The sequence below is a fragment of the Equus asinus genome, chromosome 15 (genome assembly GCF_041296235.1).
Source record: "Equus asinus isolate D_3611 breed Donkey chromosome 15, EquAss-T2T_v2, whole genome shotgun sequence".
NCBI classification, from domain to species: Eukaryota; Metazoa; Chordata; class Mammalia; order Perissodactyla; family Equidae; genus Equus; species Equus asinus.
This window is the reverse complement of record NC_091804.1, coordinates 29,405,451-29,424,600: the sequence shown is the minus strand read 5'-3', so window position 1 is coordinate 29,424,600 and position 19,150 is coordinate 29,405,451. Positions and strand designations below refer to the sequence as shown.

At 43.5% G+C, this 19,150-nt stretch overlaps 2 protein-coding genes across 9 annotated transcripts in view; one reads left to right on the top strand and one right to left on the bottom strand.

The window, feature by feature from the left end:
- Positions 1–3,657, bottom strand: part of RPRD1B (regulation of nuclear pre-mRNA domain containing 1B) — a 74,150-nt gene extending 70,493 nt beyond the window's left edge. For 5 of the 7 annotated variants that reach the window (XM_014847177.3, XM_044748796.2, XM_014847178.3 and 2 more), the window contains exon 1: positions 3,064–3,651. In XM_014847177.3, coding sequence (XP_014702663.1) covers positions 3,064–3,214 — 151 coding nt within the window. In that variant the 5' untranslated portion in view covers positions 3,215–3,651. Of the gene's footprint in view, positions 1–3,063 lie in introns of all 7 variants that reach the window. The other 2 variants (XM_014847176.3, XM_014847179.3) reach the window with 2 other exon arrangements.
- TTI1 (TELO2 interacting protein 1) overlaps positions 3,656–19,150 on the top strand; it is a 44,164-nt gene continuing 28,669 nt past the window's right edge. For both annotated transcript variants that reach the window (XR_006514395.2, XM_044748791.2), the window contains exon 1: positions 3,656–3,740. The gene's annotated coding sequence lies outside the window, so the exon portion shown is untranslated. The remainder of the gene's footprint in view (positions 3,741–19,150) is intronic.

The window sequence follows — 19,150 nt, the reverse complement described above, 5'->3', positions numbered from 1 at the left end:
GAAGGGAAGAAGTTCGACCTAGAATGAAGCCCAAAGGGATAAATTAGGAAATATTCCTAAAATTGGAAAGAAAATAACACTCAAGAAGTAGCATTTAAGCAAGAAAAAGTCATTTTTGTAAGTCTCATAAGTATTCTGAAGGCAACACAAGAGACAGTCTGTGAACCTCTTAGATAGGGAAAATGACTGGCCCACAGATAGAAATGTCCCCTTTTAAAGACTCGGGGCGGGCTAGAACCTAAGGGGCTAGTCAATTTGAACATTAGGGCACAAAATCTTTTCCCACTTCAGTGGGGAGGGCATTTTCAATTCATGAAGGAAGGCTGGGTATTAGGAAGCTATATTCTGATGCTTGAAAGAGCATCCTCCAGCTCTGCACTGTCCAATATGGTAGGCACCAGCCACACGTGGCTACTGAACACCTGAACTGTGGTTAGCAAAACTCAGAAACTGAATTTTTTATTGTATTCATTTAAAACTTCAGTTCCTTAGTCAGACATTTCAAGTGTTCAAGAGCCAAATGTGGCAAGTGGCTACCTTGTTGGATAGTGCCGATATAAAACATTTCTATCACCATAGATGGTTGTATTAGACAGTGTTGTTTGGCTCCTTTATTCAACCATGAAAATGATGCCAGAGAACACAACTTAACTCCGAACCTATTTCTTAACTGCGTAACACACACCATGCTAAGCGCTGTGGGCGTTACAGAGCAACAGGAAGGCCTAATTTCTCCCTCGAAACACAATCTAGTAAAAAAGACTTAACTAGTAAGAATGAAATAAATGCTAAGTTGGTGTGGGACAGGGTGGGAGGCAGTGATTAATCCTAACAGACGAAAGCACTACGGGTCTGGTTGGAGTCGGACGACTGCCTTCACTTATTAAGTGCACTGAGGCACTGGGTACAGACTTCAAAGCACAAGTTTTGGCATCAGAGAGCTCTGGGCTCATGTCCCAGCTGCATGGCCCTGAACAAAGCACTTCATCTCTCTGTATCTTCATCTTCTCACCTATAAAATGGGGGATAATAATCCCAGCCTACTTAAACGTAAGATTCCACCATACGAGATTAGGGTCAAAGGAGCTTCATAAACAAATGCACTCTCTAAATTGTTATTTTCAATAACTCAAATAGGGTGAGGTGGGAAATCAAGAAGGCTTCACAAAAGAAGTGACATCTGAGATGGACTCTGACCTGTCTCTGAGATCCTACCAGATCCCATCCTCTAGAAGCAATTTGCATTTTTTTCCATCTCAGGTGTTGGAAATAATATTTGAACGGCACAGTGGGGAATATGAAGGCTCTATCCCCCAACCACCCAGAGGGCGGAGGGGACCCCATCTCAGTACAGCACAGGACACTGTGGGGGGAGGTTCTCTGCTAGAGGCTAGAACTGGGTCTCCTGAAAGAATCCTGGATTTTGGAGTCTGCCAGCCTGATGGAGTCTGAGCCTTACCTTTTTTTTTTTTTGAAGATTAGCCCTGAGCTAACATCTGCCACCAATCCTCCTCTTTTTGCTGAGGAAGACTGGCCCTGAGCGAACATCCGTGCCCATCTTCCTCTGCTTTATATGTGGGACACCTACCACAGCATGGCTTGCCAAGCGGTGCCACGTCCACACCCGGGATCTAAACTGGCGAACCCCGGGCCACTGAAGCTGAACGTGTGAACTTAACCGCTGCACCACCGGGCCAGCCCCTGAGCCTTGCCATTTCTAAGACCTTGAAAATACCACTTAGACACTTCAGTCCCCTGATGTGTAAGAGGGTGGAATCCTCCCTCACCGACAGCAGAGAACACAAGTTACTTCCTGTGCTATAAAGGGCCTACCAGACAGGCTGTCCAAATAGCTCCAAGCTTCACTCCTCAGCTTTCTGCAAGGGAACTCACCCGGGTATCGGAGAGCTGTGCAGTGCCCATCTTTCCCCACCAGACTGTAAGCATGTTGGAGGCAAAGACCATGCCCACACCGAGGAATCAGTAGCCCATGTCACGGTGATTTACCGAATGCCCACACTGTGCCCAACACCTTGCTGGATGTTCATTTGGGCTGTCCTGTCTACTCCTCACCCCAAGCTGTTGGAGCCTCAGTTTTTCCTCATCTGCAAAGTTCCCACTTCATAGGGCCCAGGAAGTTAGAAAATGACACTGTCTGTAAAGACATCAGTACTGCACCTGGCACATAATAAAAGCACAGTAAATACCAGTTACCATCATCTCCATTTTCTAGATAAGGAAATCGAGGGACAGAGATTAAGCTGTTGGGGTCAGTAAACGGCAAAGTTAGGCTTAACTTCCAGGCAGTCGGCCTCTGGAGTGAACAAAGCATCCAGTCCAGTGCCTGGTACACAACAGGCTGAGCTCCATGAATGTCCCACGTCAGATCCTGAGCAAGGTCTAGCATCAATGAAAGTTGGACGAGAAGAGCAGCCTGATGGGCAAAGTCTACGTGGCGTGGCCCCTCAACCTCTCCAAAATGGGGCCGTTCTGAGGACTGAGTGCACCCACACATGTAAAGGGCTCAGCAGAGGGACTGGCAGAGAATAAAGGCTCTGTAGGTGGCAGCTCTCCTGTCCTTATTCCACAGATCAGGAACGAGATAGATGAAGAAACGCCCGATGTCACTCAGCCAGTGTCTGGGCGGGACTCAACCTAGGCACTCATACTCCAGTCCGCCGGCTCTTACTCCAAATGCCCAGCAAAGCGCCTGGAAGCCGACAGGCTGGGGCCAGTCCCCCCGCACCAAGGCGCTGAGCTCCGCCGAGATAATAATGGGCACCAGCGTCAGGAGGAGCCTGAAGGGAAAAGGGCTAGAGGAACTGGGAATGCAGGCACCTGTGCCCTGGTCGGTGGAACCTCAGACCAGGACCTTTAATATTCCCGGGCCTCAGTTTCCCTCTCGGAGACATGGGGATAATACTGTTTCCAACCTCAGAAACGCAATCGGAGGCCCGGGCCTGGGAAGCAAGGCTCAGTCAAGAAGCTCGAGAGGCCTCGGGAGCGGGTGGCGGAGAGGATAACTCGGGGGAGGGTCCAAGAGGGAGGGGAGGGGGTCATTACCTTTGCGGAGCTCGCGGTGCCACACGGAGACGATGGGTCCCGCGTGCTTGCGGTGGTGGATGAGCCACAGGGACAGGGTCTGCACGCTCTGCTGAGAGTTACTCAGCTCCGAGAGCTTCTTCTCCAGCGCCGACTCGGAGAAGGAGGACATGGTGGCAGCAGTGAGGCCCGGCAGGGAGCGGCCTGGGCCGCCCAGTGCGGCGGCAAGAGCAACGGACGAGGCCCGGGCCTCACCTGACGGCCTTGGGGACTCTTTACTGACTGACAGACGGCCAGAGGGGCAAGGAGGGGGAGGGGATGAGTCTCCGCAGAAACAGCGGCCCGCGCCGCAGCCACAAGATGGCCACCGACCTCTCACCCCGCCGAGAAGGGTCAAAGGGCAAGGGCCGGAGTGGCTGGACACAGGAGCTGTAGAAAAACGCCTCTCCAGTGGCGGCGGCCTCTCTGGACCTCGCTCACGGCACTTCGAAAGCAACAGCCCGGGAAAAGAGCGCAGTTCAGCAGCCTCCAGAAGGCGCTTTCTCCGCTCGCGCCCGCACGCCGGCGCAGTGAGTCCCACCGGAACCCTTTCTCCCGCTCCCGCAGAACCTTTCTGGCGCTGTCCGGCGCGCTAGTTAACGCGTCACTTCCGGCGAGGCGGAGGAGGCGGGAGAGTGAGGGAAAGGCTGGAAGACGAGGTAAGGGAAGAGTGGCGGGAGCAAGAGGGAGCCCAGCAACCGCGAGCCCTTAGAGGGGGATCCTGAGGGGACACTGAGGCGGAGAGATCACGACTTGGGTATGGGAGGGGGCTTCCTCCCTCACCTAGCAGGCCCCAGGCCGCACTATCCTCTGTACGCATCCTGCTCTCTGGCCGCCCCCCCGCCCACATGCTTCTTTTTGGTTCTGCCAAACCACCCACGTGCCGTTTTCACGCCTGCACGCCTCGGCTCTCGCTGTTCTTTCTCCAAAGGTGACGCCCTGCTCTCTCCTGGTGTGCTCGCTTTCGGCCTCCAGGACCACCCTTTAATGTCCGGTTAGACATTTAGTCTGACAGCACGGCCGTGAAACACACCTTTGTGCTCTGGGCTCTTAACTGGTTGCTCATTCAGGGAGTTACATGCAGCCCTGGCCCTCTATAAGGGTCCAGTTGACTTTGTGAAGTTTAAGTGATATGTTAACTTTTTGGGGGGCAGGGACAGGGAAGTCCATGGAGCATTGACCTCCTGTAAAGAACAGTATTTGAGACTCTGAAGCTTCTTCCTACTTTTAAAAATGTTAAATTCCAATTATCAAGTCAGCGGAGAAGTTTTGCCCAGCTCCTTATGGGGGTGGACGTAGGGAGTTAGGTTATTGAAGACATAATGGAATTTCAGAATTTCCTGGGGCCGCCAGTGGTGCAGGAGTTAAGTTCGCATGTTCTGCTTCTCACCGCCCGCGGTTCACCAGTTCGGATTCGGGATGGGGACATGGCAGCGCTTGGCACGCCATGCTGTGGCAGGCATCCCACATATAAAGTAGGGGAAGATGGGCACGGATGTTAGCTCAGGGCCAGTCTTCCTCAGCAAAAACAGGAGGATTGGCAGTAGTTAGCTCAGGGCTAATCTTCCTCAAAAATAATAAAAATAAAAATAAATAAAATTTCCTGATTGTCATGGAACTTCCCAGTTGTGGGCAGACTCCAGTTAGGAGATGTTCTTCCAGCTGATGCCTCTTTTTGCTCTTACTAAACTGTATTGTAGTTCTTTGCTTAGATGTTTTTACTATTCCTCTAGACTAGGATCATCGTAATCATACCTAACATAGTGAGTGGCTGCTAGGAAGACACTGTTTTCACATAGTGATTCATTTAATCCTCATGATGAAGCTGTGAATAGGTATTATGTTCCAATATTCCCATTTGTCGAATGAGGAAGCTGAGGCTGATAGAGGTGTCGTACCCAAAATCACCTAACTAAAATTAGAGGGAAGGGACTGCATCTTATCTGTCTTTTTTACTCCAGCACCTGATTCATAGCTGATTGAGTGAATTAATATAAAGAAAAATGAATAGCCCAAAATCACACAGTCGGTATCTAGTCATAATTATAATCTAGGGCCTTTGAGTCCAAATCTAGACCATGTTTATGTATTAAGTAACACTGTCATATACTGAGCATTTTTATACCAAGTCACTGTATATTAAGCACATTATGTACATTCTTTTATTAAATCCTTGCAGCAGTCATATGGGGTGGGGATTATTATCACTAAGTGAGAAGACATAAAACATGGGTGAGTGTCCAATGTCACTTGGACATTGTTAGGAAATGACAGAGCCAGGAGTCAAATAAGGGTTATCTTATGTCTGATCCCAAATTCTTTACTCCCAAGCCAGTGGTTCATTCATTCATTCAGCAAATATTTTTTAAGCACCTATGTCTGAAGCACCATCCTAGGCAAACAGAATCCATGTCCTCAGAAACTTATCTTCTACAGGGGAAGACAGATAAACAAACATGCAAGTAGAAAATGAGTCGAAAAGTGATGAGTGCCTTGAATAAAAGTCAAGAAGGGTAAGGGGGATGAGGCATGCATGTGTGGGCGGATAGGAGTCTATTATATATGCTGCTCAGAGAAGGCCTCACTGATACCGTGACATTTGATCAGAACCCTGAAAGAAGTGAGAGAACAAGCCATCTGCTATGTGGTGGAATATTGTTCCATGCAGAGAGAAAACCAAGTACAGTGTGCTTAGGTTAGACCACTCTTGGCATTTTTAGGAACAGCAGAGAGGACAGTAAGGCTGGAGTGATATAAACCAGACAGCTGGAAATAAGCTCAGAAAAGTAGCCAGGGACCACATCACGTGGGGACTTGTAGGCAGTAGTAAGGACTTTGGATATTACTCTGAATGAAATGAGAGTCCATTGGAGAGTTTTGAGCAAAGGAGGAGCGTTGTGGCTGTTAAGTAGAAAATAGACAGTAAGGATGCAAGGGTGGAAGCAGGAAGACCAGTTCAGCAGCTGTTGTAATAACCCAGGTGAAAGGATGACTCAGACCAGGGTGGAGGTGGTGAGAAAGGGTCAGATTCTGGGGGTATTTTGGAGGAAGAGGTCACAGAAATCTTTGCTGACAAATTAGATACAAAGTGTAAAAGAAAGATAAGAGTTGATTTGGCCCCAAGAGTTTTAGCCTAAAGCAACCATAATGGAGTTTATGTTTACTGAATTGCGGAAAGAGCTGGTTTGGGGACTAAGAGCAGGAATTCAGATTTGTGTATGTCCGGTTGGAAGTGCCTATCCAAGTAGGAATGTCTCGTGGACAAGTGGGTTTTTGGTTCTGGAGTTCAAGGGAGATATCTGGGCGAGACGTGGGAGTCATAAGGAGTAGATGTGGAAAGAAAAGGGGCTCGGTGACTGAGTCATAGGACACTTCAACCTTCAGAGGTCTGAAAGATGAGGATGATTTAGTCATGTGACTTTTCTTCTTTAGCTTGTTAATATTAATTACACTGATTGATTTTCAAATTTTAAGCTGACCTTACATCCCTGGAATAAACTCTACTTTCTCATGGTGTCTAATTCTTTTTACTTACTGCTGAATTACTTTTACTTACTGCTGTTTTGTTTAGGATTTTTGCATCTATATTCCTACAGGAAATTGGTGTGCAACTTTTTAAGTTTTTTATTGTTTTTGTCAAGTTTTGGCATCGGTGTAATACTAGCTTCATAAAATGGATTGGAAAGTGTTTCCTCCTCTTCTTTTTCTAGAAGATTGCGTAGAATTGGTGTTAACTTTCTTTAAATGGTTGGTAGAAGTCCCCAGTGAAACCATCTGGGCCTGGAGATTTCTTCTCTCTCTTTTTTTTTAGTTTTGTAAAAGTTTGTAAAAAGTGTGTAAAGTTATTTGTGGTATTCCTGTATTATTCTTTGATATCTACAGTCTGTAGTGCTATCTCATTTCATTACTGATACTGGTCATTTCCCTCTCTCTTGTCAGTCTTGCCAGAAGTTTGTGAATTTTATTATCTTTTCAAAGTTCTTTGTTTTGTTGATTTGTGCCCTGATCTTTATTATTTCTTCCTTCTGCTTACTTTGGATTTATTTTGCTTGCCTTTTTCTAGCTTCTTGAGGTGGGAGTTTAGATTATTGATTTGAGAGCTTTCTCCTTTTCTAATATATGTATTTAGTACTATAAATTTCCCTCTCAATATGGCTTTAGTTGTATCCCGCAAATTTCGATATGTTGTGTTTTCATTTTCATTCATTTCCATGTGTTTTTTAAAATTTCCCTTGAGATTTCCTCTTCAATCAATTATTTAGAAAGATGTTGCTTAGTTTCCAGGTGTTTCTTGATTTTCCTGCTCTCTCTCTGTTAGTGATTTTTAGTTTTATTCCATTGTGGTTGGGGAACACACTCTGTGTGAGTCTATAAAACTTGTGGAAGTTTGTTTTAGGGCCCAAGATACGGTCTATCTTGGCATTGTTCTGTGGGCACTTGAAAAGAATGTGTATTCAGCTATTGTGGGTCAAAGTGTTCTGGAAACGTCAGTTAGATCCTGTTGGTTGGTGGTGTTGAGTTCTTTTGTTATCTGTGTTGATTTTCTGTCTAGTTGTTCTGTCAGTTATTGAGAGAGGAGTGTTAAAATCACCTATAGTTCTCCTTTCAGTTTTACCCATTTTTGTTTCATGTATTTTCTGGCTCTGTCATTTTGTTCATACACATTTAGCATTGCTAGGTCTTCTTGATAGATTTACCCTTTAATCATCATATAATGTCCCTCTCTGTCTCTGGTAATTTTCTTTGCTCCGAAGTCTACTTTATCTAATATTAACATAGCCACTCTTGCTTTCCTTTGATTAATGTTTGCATGATAATATTTTTTTCCATCCTTTTACTTTCAACCTGCCTATATTGTTATGTTTGAAGTGAGTTTCTTGTAGACAGCATATAGTAAAGTCATATTTTTTAATCCACTCTGACAATCACTGTCTTTTCATTAGTGTATTTAGACCTTTTACATTTAATATAATTGTTGATATGTTAGAGCTTAAGTCTGCCTTTTTATTTTTTGTTTTCTATTCTGCTTTTGTTTCTCTTTTTTCTTTTTCCACCCATCCTGTGGGTTAACTGAACATTTTTTAGAATTCTATTTGATTTATCTATAGTGTTTCTCAGTGTGTCTGTTTGTGTAACCATTTTCGTGGTTCTTCTAGGTATTACATTATGTGTATGTAACTTATCTTTACCAGTTCTAGTGAAGTATAGCAACCTTAGTTCTCTTTATCTCTTTACCCTCCCCTGTTTGTAATATAATTGTCTTAAATGTTTCTTCTACATACATTTAGAACCACATCAGTCAGTGTTATAATTTTTGCTTCAACTGTCAAACACAATTTAGAAAACTCAAAAGAATAAGGAAAGCCTCTTGTATTTATACATATTTTTGCTTACCTTGTCCTTTCTGCCTGCTTGATGTCCTAAAATTCCTTTTTCTTGACATTTTCTTTCTGTTTGGGGAATTTCTGTTAGCATGCTGTTAGAGTACGCCTGCTGGTGACAAATTCTCTTAGTTTTCCTTCATGTGAGAATGTCTTGATTTCCACTTCATTCCTGACAGACATTTTTGCTGGGTATATAATTCTGTGTTGGCATTTTATTTTCAACACCTGAAAATTATTGTACCGCTTCCTTCTGCCCTACGTGGTTTCCAATGAGAAATTCACTGTGATTAGAATTGTTTTTTCCCTGTAGGCAAGGTATCATTTTTCTGTGGCTGTTTTCAAGACTTTTTGTCATTAGTTTTCAGAAATTTAATTATGACGTAATTATAATTGGTATAAATTTCTTTGGGTAATCCTGTCTGCAGTTCACTCAGCTTCTTCAGTATATAGGTTTTTGTCTCTTGGCAAACTTGGGGGCATTTTCAACCATTATTTCTTTGAGTATTTTTTCAGCCCTGCCCTTTTTCTCTTTTCCTTCTGTAACTCTTAGATCTTTTGTTATAATCCCACAGATCCCTGAGGCTCTTTGTTACTGAATTTTTCAATTCTAAAATTTCCGTTTGTTTCTTCTTTATATCTTCCATTTCTTTGTTGAGGCTTTCTATTCCTTCATGTGTTTTAAGCAAGTTCATAATTGCTCATTGAAGCATTTTAATCCTGGCTGCTGTAATAACTTTGTCAGATAATTCTAACATCTCTGTCATCTCAGTGTTGACAAATATTGATCAATTGTCTTTTTTAATTCAGTTTGAGATCTTCCTGGTTCTTGGTATAATGAATGATTTTCAATTGGACATTTTTGTATTATGTTCTGAGACTCTGGATCTTATTTAGTCTTCAGATTTAGCTGGCTTTCTCTGACACCACTCTGGCAGGAGAAGGGGCGCCCCACCTTGTTACTTCAAAGTGCAGGGAGAAGTCCAGATTCCTCATGCAGCCTCCTGTGGTACTCACGAGGGAGGGTCCTCATTACTACCAGGTGGAAGGGAGTTCTGGCTCCTCACTTGGTATTCACTGACACTGCACTAGGGGTGGCCTCATTATGATTAGCACAGGGCAGTAGTGAAAGTCCTGACTCTACTAGGCGCTCTGACACCCCCCACAATGGGGAGCGAGAGGAGTACTTCCTGACTGCCAGTGAGAGTGGATGTTCAGGCTTCCCATGCAGTCTCTCCCATGTGATTGAGAAATGATTACCACAATAAGGGGTTAGTTAACACCTCAGTCACCTCACATAATTGTCGTGTGTGTGTGTGTGTGTGTGTGTGTGTGGTAAGAAACACTTGGAGATCTACTCTCTTAGCAACTTTTAAGTATGTAATCCAGTGTTGTTAACTATAGTCCCATGCTGTACATTACATCCCCAGAACTTATTCATCTCATAACCAGAAGTTTGTGCTCTTTGGCCAACGTATCCCCATTTCCTCCACCTCTCAGCCCCTGGCAACCACCGTTCTACTGTCTATTTCTGTGAATTTGTTACTTCACCTTCTCTGACACCCCCCTGAGCAGGTTTGGGGTGCCTCATTACCACCTCGTGAGAGTGGAAATCTAGGCTCCTCAGTCAGCCTTTGCCAGTGTGGATGGGGATGCGACCAGTTTTTTCTGTAGTATGTGGCTGGAGTAGAGCAGTTATGGTCTACATTTTTGTCCCTCTGGCTGCCCTTTCCTGGTCCTTTGTCTAGAGAGAGCAGGCTTTTGATGGGGCTTTTTGTGTCTGTACCCATTGGTGCTTCCAAGTTGCCAATTTCTTCACCTCTAAGTCTGGGATCTATGAGGCAAAAAGAAAACCCAAGGAACTCACTACTCTCTCATTCATCATGTCCTGAGATCCCGAGCTAGTCTTTTCTTCTCTCCACCTTTCAATCCTTGTATGTTTGTTTTATGTATATTGTCCAGGGTTTTTTGTTATACTTAACAGAAAGGATAGGGAAATATACATCTACTCCATCTTCCCAGAAGCAGAAGTTCTCTATTTTTATATATGTATGTATGTGTATACAAATATACAGAATTTTTGTTTATATAAATATTTATTTATAAATAAATGGAATTATATACACACACATCAATCACCTGGAGAGCTTATCCCAATTTTTAGTGCCCGAGCAGAAATGTGGGGGAGGCAGGGTTAGCTGTGTATTTTAATGTACACTGTTTTCTAAGTTAAGAATCACTTTTCTGGAATATACTGCCTACCAAAGAACTTCTTGCCTAGTGGAGGGGACAGGCACATAGTGTTAGTGTAATACAAGGCACTGTTTCACAAGTGTTCTGTACAGGACGGAGTCATTTCTGGAAGGATTTGTGGGATCTCCTTGATTCCTCTCCTCCACCTTCTGTTTTGTATACTTCGTGTACTTAGAGTGTATTACACTCCCTTTTGCAGGGTTAGACCCCCAGTTAACTTTGTATCTCCCTTCCCTCTTCAACAGCTTAGCACAGTGCGGGGCAGGTGCTATATGCTAGGGAAACGTTTTTCAGTAGAAGGAAGGCTGAAGGATGAGTAGGAAGCTGCAAAACTTCAGAGCATGCTAGAGGATTAATGTTTATCCAGCTTCTTTTACTCATTTATTAAACAAACAGTTAGTGAATGGGAACTGCTTGGCAGATACTGAACCAGATGCTGGAAAAACCACAGCAAAGCTGCAACACTAAAAAGTATTCCATTTATTTGGAGAGACACACAAATGAACCAGTCGTCTTAACCCAAGGCATTGGTCCTCCAGCATACCCTGAACACTACTGCCCGATGGATTATTGAACAATTTCCTCTTTCGTCACCTGACTCTTGTTCTTCAGGAGGCAGAGTGAGTGTAGAATGCACACAGTGCAGGATTCCCACACCTGGCTGGTCATCAGGCTGACCTTGCAAACTTTTGAAATAGATTCCCAAGCATACCTGCCAGCCCCCCTGCCCCGTATAGATTCTGATTCAGTAGATCTGGTATGGGGCTCAGGAATCTGTACTTACATTGTTCCCCCTTGATTCTGGTAAACAGTTGGGTTGGGAGCCTCTGGTATAGTGGAAAGAGTGCATAAAGCTTTTGGAGTCACTCGGGCTTGGGGTGAATTCCAGGTCTGACATTGCTTGCTGTGTGACTGTGGGCATCGCTTAACCTCTCTGAGCCTTGTGTTACTCAGTTTCTGGATGAGGAGTTTTCATACATAAAATACCTAGCACATTGCCTGGCATGTAATGGATTTTTTCCAACAAATATTAATTCTCTCCCTTCTATTCAAGAACTTGTATTGGCGGTTCTTCTGTCTCCTGTATCTGGGAGCTAAATCCAGTCGTCCTATCCATATGCTGGTTATTCAGACTTAGGCGTTTGGGAGATCATCTTATCCACCAAATTTATTTTATATTGAAGAAACTGAAATTCATGGAAATCACACAGCCAGGTGCTGCAAGAGCCAGGACTAGAACCTTGATAGTCGGATTCGTGTTCTCATACTCATTCTGTCCCTGTCCCGGAGACAGTGTAAAAGTGGGCTGGGGTACAGCCAAAATCTACAGCTAGGATTGCTCCAGAGAATGAATCTAGCAAGATCCTCCCATAATGGGTGAGATCAACTACCTATAGGAATAACTCACCCCAAGAGAGGAGAGTATGGCAGTTTTTACCCACAATCCAGTTCAGACGTGGCTGATATTAAAGCTCTACCAATGAGAGAACCAGATCTTGGACTATGGCTATTGATTCAACGAGCATGTATTGAATACTTGCTCTGAGCCAGAAGCAATAAACAAACCTGTCAAATATCACTGCCTTCATAGAGCCTACAATCTAGGGAGCGGAGAGAAACAATAAACAGATAAATAGGTAGATGGTCTGGTTTGATAGATGATGCTAAGTGCTATAGAGAAAAATTTTGAAGATTTTATTTTTTTCCTTTTTCTCCCCGAAGCCCCCCGGTACATAGTTGTGTATTCCTGTTATGGGTCCTTCTAGTTGTGGCACGTGGGAAGCTGCCTCAGCATGGCTTGATGAGCGGTGCCATGTCCGTGCCCAGGATTTGAACCGGCGAAACCCATGGCCACCGCAGCAGAGCACGCGAACTTAACCACTTGGCCATGGGGCTGGCCCCCGTGGAGAATAATTTTAAAGGCAAGGAAAGAAGATAGGGAGTGCCAGGGTGGCCCACTAGGCACTCGCATTCCACGGTTGGTTGCACGGAGGATGGGTTGCAGTTTTAAATAGAAGTGATCAGAAAAGGCCTCACTGAGAATTTGCATTTGAGCAAAGCCCTGAAAGAGGTGAGAGAGCTAGCCAGGAAGATTTATGGCGGAGGAACAAGTGCAAAGGCCCTGAGCAAGCAATCAGAATGTCACCGCTGGGAGAGGCGTGGCACCCTTGCCATGATGGCATCTCTGTCTATTGCCTCTGCCTTTATTAGGTGCTATGACTTTTCTTCCTTCTGGCCTTTGCTTGTGACAGGTGTTTTCGCCTTGATTAGCCTTCCCACACAGCCCCGAGTATGTGGACCCCTAACCCCAACCCCAGACCTCCTCCCTCCATGGACGCTTCCCTGTCCATGTGCATTCTTTTTCCAAGTTCCTTTTGCACTTCTTTTTTTCCTCTCTTTTTCATTTCTTGATTGTAGGACATAATAAGTGCCTTGTAACCTACCGTCTTATAAGTGTCTGTAAAGGGTAGTACCTTGTCCTGTATAGATGGTCCCATTTGTCTTCACCACCTATATGCCATGGCCCAGGGATCTTGTATAGCCCATCCCTGTGACGAGGCAGGGGGAGGGGGGAGGGGGAAAGAGCTGGCAGAGGGAATGGGTTCACTCATGCACTGTGACTGCAGGTCTCTTCCCTTACCTCTGCAGCAACTGCTTTCCACGACCGCAGGAGGATGTGCTGAATGAGGGAAAGTGCAGACGGCCATTATGTTTATTCAGTCACTGCTGGCCACAGTTGAGCTCTGGGTTGTTTTCTCTACTCACCCAGGGAATCAGCTTGGTCTGAATGCCTCGTCTCAGGATCACTTTCTGGGCCAGAATGCCCCTGTAGCTGTCAGTTACATAATTGTCAAGCTTTGCAGCATCACTTTAAATAATCAGCGTTGCATTTTATAGGAATAGAATCTGGTACTCCTAAGGCTCTAAATCTCTAAACAATTCCTTCTGTAATTGACATATTGTCACACGAGTGATTTCATGGCCATCCCATAAAGGTAGGTGATTGCCTTTTATAGTCATGTCAAAGTAGCAATTTGTTACACTGTCTTCCTTACAGAAAGCTGGTTTATATATTTCTAAGCGTATAACCCATTCTTTTGAAGATTTGCCATTGTGGTAAATCTTCATCTGTATAGTATTCCATTAAGAGAATATACCACAATTTATCCATTCTATTATAGATGGGCATTTGGGTCGTTTCTGTTTGGGAGCAATTGTGGATAGCATATCCAGAACACACCTTTTGGTAAATTTGTGTATGCATTTTTGTTGAGTGTTTATCAAAGATTGGAATTACTAGATCACAGAGCAGATGTATATTCACCTTTGGAATAGTAGCTACTGCCAAAGTGTTTTCTAAACTAGTTATACCAATTTACACTCCTACCAGCACTGAATGAGAGTTCTAGCTGCTTCATATCCTTGCCAACACCCAGTATTTTCTTTTTCTTTTTTTTTTTTCAGACTTAGCCCTTCTGGTGGGTTGTGCAGTCGTGTTTTAATGCGGTTTTAAATTGTGTTTTCCTGACTAATGATGTTGAATGTCTTTCATATGTTTAGTGGCCATTTGAATATCCTCTTTTGCCATATGTCTGTTCAAGTTCTTTTCCATGTTTTTGTTGGGTTGTCTTTTTCTTAATAATTTATAAAAAAATATTTTATATTATAAATGTGAACATTTTGTCAGATATATAGCAAATATCTTTCCTCACTTTATGGGTTGTCCTTTCACTCTCTTGATGGTGTCTTGATGAACAGAAGTTCTTAATTTTAATGTCCAATTTATCAGTTTTTTTGGTTAGCCCTTTTCTGTATCCTGTTTAAGAAATCTTTGCCTACTCCAAGATCACAAAGATGTTCTTCCCTGTTTTCTTTGGAAAGTTTTATTGTTTTACATTTCACATTTAAATCTGGTTTGAGATGAAATCAAGACATATATGTTTTTTCATATGGATGGCCAGGTGACACAGCACCTTTAATTGAAAAAACCATTCTTTTCCCCAGTTTATTGCAGTGTCACCTTTGTCAGGTATGCGAGTCTATATATGGACTCTCTATTGTATATGTGGGAGCTGTTCCTGGACTCTGTTCTGTTCCATGAATCTGTTTGTCTTTCTTTATGCCAATAACATACAGCCTTTAATTATTATACCTTTACCGTAAATCTTGAAATCAGATAGTCTAAGAACTTATACTACCACCACTTGACAGTTTAATTTCTGTTCTTCAAGATTGTCTCTGCTCTTGTAGGTGCTTTGCGTTCCCATGTCAATTTTAGAATCAGCTTGTTACTTTCTACAAAATCCTTCTGGGTTTTTGATTGGGATTGTGTTGACTCTGTACCAGTGGTTCTCATCCAGGGGTGATTTTGCCCTCTGTAGGACACTTGACAGTGTCTTGAGACGTTTTTGATTGTCACTTGAGGGAGTACTACCGGCATCTGGGGGACAGAGGCCGAAGATGTTGCTCAATATCTGACACTGCGTAGGACAGCCCTCCACCAACAAACACTTATCCAGCTCCAAACGGCAATAGTGCCACTGTTGGGAATCTCTGAATTAATACGATCTCTACTTCAGCTGGACTTCTGTCTACCATCTTACTGTTTTCTATCTGACCCACCGGTTTTGCTTCTTTTCTCTCATTTTTTATTTTCTTTTGGATAAATCAAAAATATTTATTATTCCACTTTTACTGCTTTCTGAACTTTTTAGGTATATATTCTTTTACAATTCTTTGCAAGCTTATCCTAGCAATTTCAACATGCTACAGTCTAATACAAATTCTTTTACTGCTTCCAGATGCCGCTAGACTCTTAATACACTTAGCTCTTTGTATACCCACCATGTGCCTTCTGTGCGTTATTGTCTTCTATTTTGGATTTATACATATACTTAGACTACAAAAGACATAATTATGTTTTTTACAGTTAATATTCTTTTATGTTGACCTGTGGCATTATTCTTCATTCCCCCCAACATTTCCATGCTTCTGTCTAGGTTTATTTTCTCCCTTTATTTTTAACTTTAGTGCAGACCTGATAGCAGTGAATTCACTCAATTTTTTGTTTGTCTAAAAACATCTTTATTTTACCTTCAGTTTTGAAAGATGTTTTGTAGAATATAAAATTCAAAGTTGGTGGTTATTTTCCTTTAGCACTTTAAAGATGTCATTCTGTTATCTTCTGGATTTTGTAATTTCTGTTGAGAGTTATGTGTCAATCTTATTGCTCCATTAGTTTTAGGATTTTTCTCTTTATTTCTGGTTTTCAGCAGTTTGACTATGAATGTGTCTGTGTGTGTTTTTCTTAATATTGTCAGCTTGGGGTTTGCTAAGCTTCTTGAATCTGTGGATTGATCTCTTTCATTTGTTTGGCGTTTCTCAGCCATTTGTCCCCCAGCAGCAGCCTCCTCCCAGAAGTCATATATTTTGAGATCCCTGAAGACAGCAGTTTTGTCCACCCTCAGCCCTGCGTTACCCCATTAAAAGCATTGTGGTTTCTCTTTCCTCAGTGACAGCCCTCCGCCTGGGCCACACCATTATCCTGAGCTCACATCCAGGATCAGCAAGGGCCAAAAAAACCCCAGGTATTGATTGTTGACTCACTCTGAGTTAACATTCACCCCTCACGAGATTGTTAGTCCATCTGTTGCTTCCACAACTATGTGATGCTTTAAGAAATGATTTTTGTAATTTATCTGGCTTTTTCTAGTTATCAGCAAGAGTATTGGTCTGCCATCCCCTACTGTATCCTGCTTGAAAGCAGAATCAGTACAGATGTTTTTGACTGCTTATCACATGCCAGATACCGTTCTAGGTTATGGGTATAGTATTGCCTGGTCTAAAGTAGGTAGAACAGACATATACAAAATAATACTGTATGCTAAATACGGTAAAAGGCAGTGTGTACAGTGGTGGGACAAAGGAGGCTGGTGTGAAAAAGCACCACCTGTTTGAGAAATTGCAAGTTTTCTCATTTTATGTAGCGGAAATTTCAAGTTTAAGGGGTGAAGCAATGAGAGATGAGGTTGATGAGACAGGCAGGGGCCTGATGGTGAAGGCCCTGTATGCCATGGTAAAAAGGTGTTTGTACTTTAGGCAGGCTATGAGAGCAGTTGAAGAATTTTAGGCATGGAGAAGAGTGATCAGATTTTTGTTTTAGAAAGATTAGTTACATGTCACTGTGAGATGTGGATTCACAAAGGGCAAGCACACACAGCAAGGGGCCAGAGAGGAAACTGTTACAGTCAGTCCAACATTAAATAGATGATTATCCTCATCAACAGATTTGAAGGATGTTGAAGGGGTAGAATGGATGAAACTTAAGGGAATAGTGAAATTAAGAGGGAGGTGAAAGAAAGCAGAGTCTAAGGTTTCTAGCTTAGGTAAGGACCATGTCACAAAGGGAATACAAAAGGAAGAGCAAATGAGTTCAGTTTGGGACATTTATGTGTTCCCACTTTATTAGTTCCACGTTTTTGTCAAATAATCTGAGAACGTAGGGGATCGCAGGTCATCTTCTTGAAACTCTTGAGATAAAGAGAGATGCAGGGCCCCAGGCCATTGCCTTCATCCCAGCTTTAACCAGACCCTCTGAGTTTATCTGTTTTATATGCTGGGCTTCCACGAAAACATTTTATTTGAAGAAAGTTTTCTGTGCTGAAAGGAAAAACAAAGTTACTCAGCAGTGTTTCCTTTTTCTTTCCCCTTCCCATTTAGGTCTCTGTTTCAAGTTGTTGTTTGAATGGAGTCTTTGCTCATGTCTCTCCCTCTGGTAGGGTATCTGGGTGATACCCTCTCTGCGTCCTTGCGTGTTGTTCTTGTACCCTACAGGTGAATCTGTGGCTGGATGTAGGGTTAGGGGACCACAGTCCTTTGTCTTCAGTCAGTAGGTGCTGTTCCACTGTCTTCTGGTATAACATTGTTGCCAACGAGAAATCCAAAGCCAGTCTTTCTTGTACAAGTTATTTGTTGTTTCTTCCTAAGAGGATATATGATTTTTCTCTTTATCTTTAGTGTACAGGAATTTTACCAGAATGTGACTAGGTGTGTATCCTTCAGTCTTGTCAATCTCCACATAAATCTTTTCACAGTTCCGGGAAATGTTTCAGTTATCTATTTGTTTTCACTCCTCCGTCTGTTCCTTTTCTCCTTCCAGAGTTCCTGGCTATTTACATGTTGGTTCTCCCAGGCTGTCCTCCGAGTCACAATTTCCCTCTCTCTGTATTTCTGCTCAGAGTTTTAAGATAGGTCTACTTGATCTTCCAGGCCACTAATTAGATCTCAGCAACTAGCCATCCTTTTTTTCTTTCTTTTTTCTTTTTTTTCATCAGTTGAACTTCTTTGGTGTGGAAAATGGTGTTTTAAAAATTCTAAGAAATATCTTTTGTCTTGTCGTTGAACTTCATTATTGGTCTTATTACTTCTCAGATTCTTGTCTGTCTCCTTCAGTGGTTCTGTTAATCTAAGATTCACCACCTCAGGGGTGCTCTGCTTGCTTTTCCTGCCTCCGACTGCTGGGTCCCAGTAAGTGGTTATTTTCCTGTCCTTCTCTTGTTCCACTCCCAGTACTTCAGCAGGGGATGGCACAGCAGCCTCTGGGACATCACTGTGTGAGCTGGTGCCAATGAGGTGTCAGTAGTCCCCAGCCAAGTGTTCTGGCATCCACACCTGGCATTTTCCTAGCCTGGGATAGGGACAATTTGAGCTTCTTCCCTTCCCTGGCTTCCTGGGGGGCTCGCAGAGACCAGGAGATATCCCTCCAGGAAACCTCACAGAGACAGCATTGCCCTTCCTCACAGGGGTCCCTGGAGCTCTGTGGATCCGACTCTCCAGGGTATTAGAGCCCGATTGTTGCCCTGGAGCCCTCTCCTGACCCCAGGGGGACTCCAGCACCCTCTCTCTCTCTGGGCTGAGCAGGTCTCACCCACACCCACCAGGCACCAATTGCCTGCCAGCCCTCTAGTCACTGGGGCTCAGGAGAGTTCCCTGGATTGGGGTTAGGGAGAGGCAGCAAAGACATTTTCTTGTCATCTATTCAGAAACTCCCAGCAAGTAGAGCCACCAGAGAGAGAGACCACCAGACTAGACAATCTGTAGGCTTCATCCGATCCCAGCATTTTACAGTTGTTCACATTTATGGTCTCCAGCTCCAGCTCAGTCCTCAGTACCCTTGGGCCACACTTTTATGTCTTCCCAGCATGCTCTGCTTCCCCAAAGGGAATATTTGAGACTTTTATTTCTCTCTTCAAGCCCTCTGTTTACCTCCCTTCTTGTTCATTGTCAGCCCATGACTTTGAATTTCTCCTCACAGAGCAGAGACTCTTGTATTAAGTTGCTCAGCTCCTTTGGTTACTTATAAACCTATCTCCTTTCACTGCTCGCCTGCTTGCCCGCCGTCCATCTTTCCATCCTGCTTGACTCTCTCTTCTCCA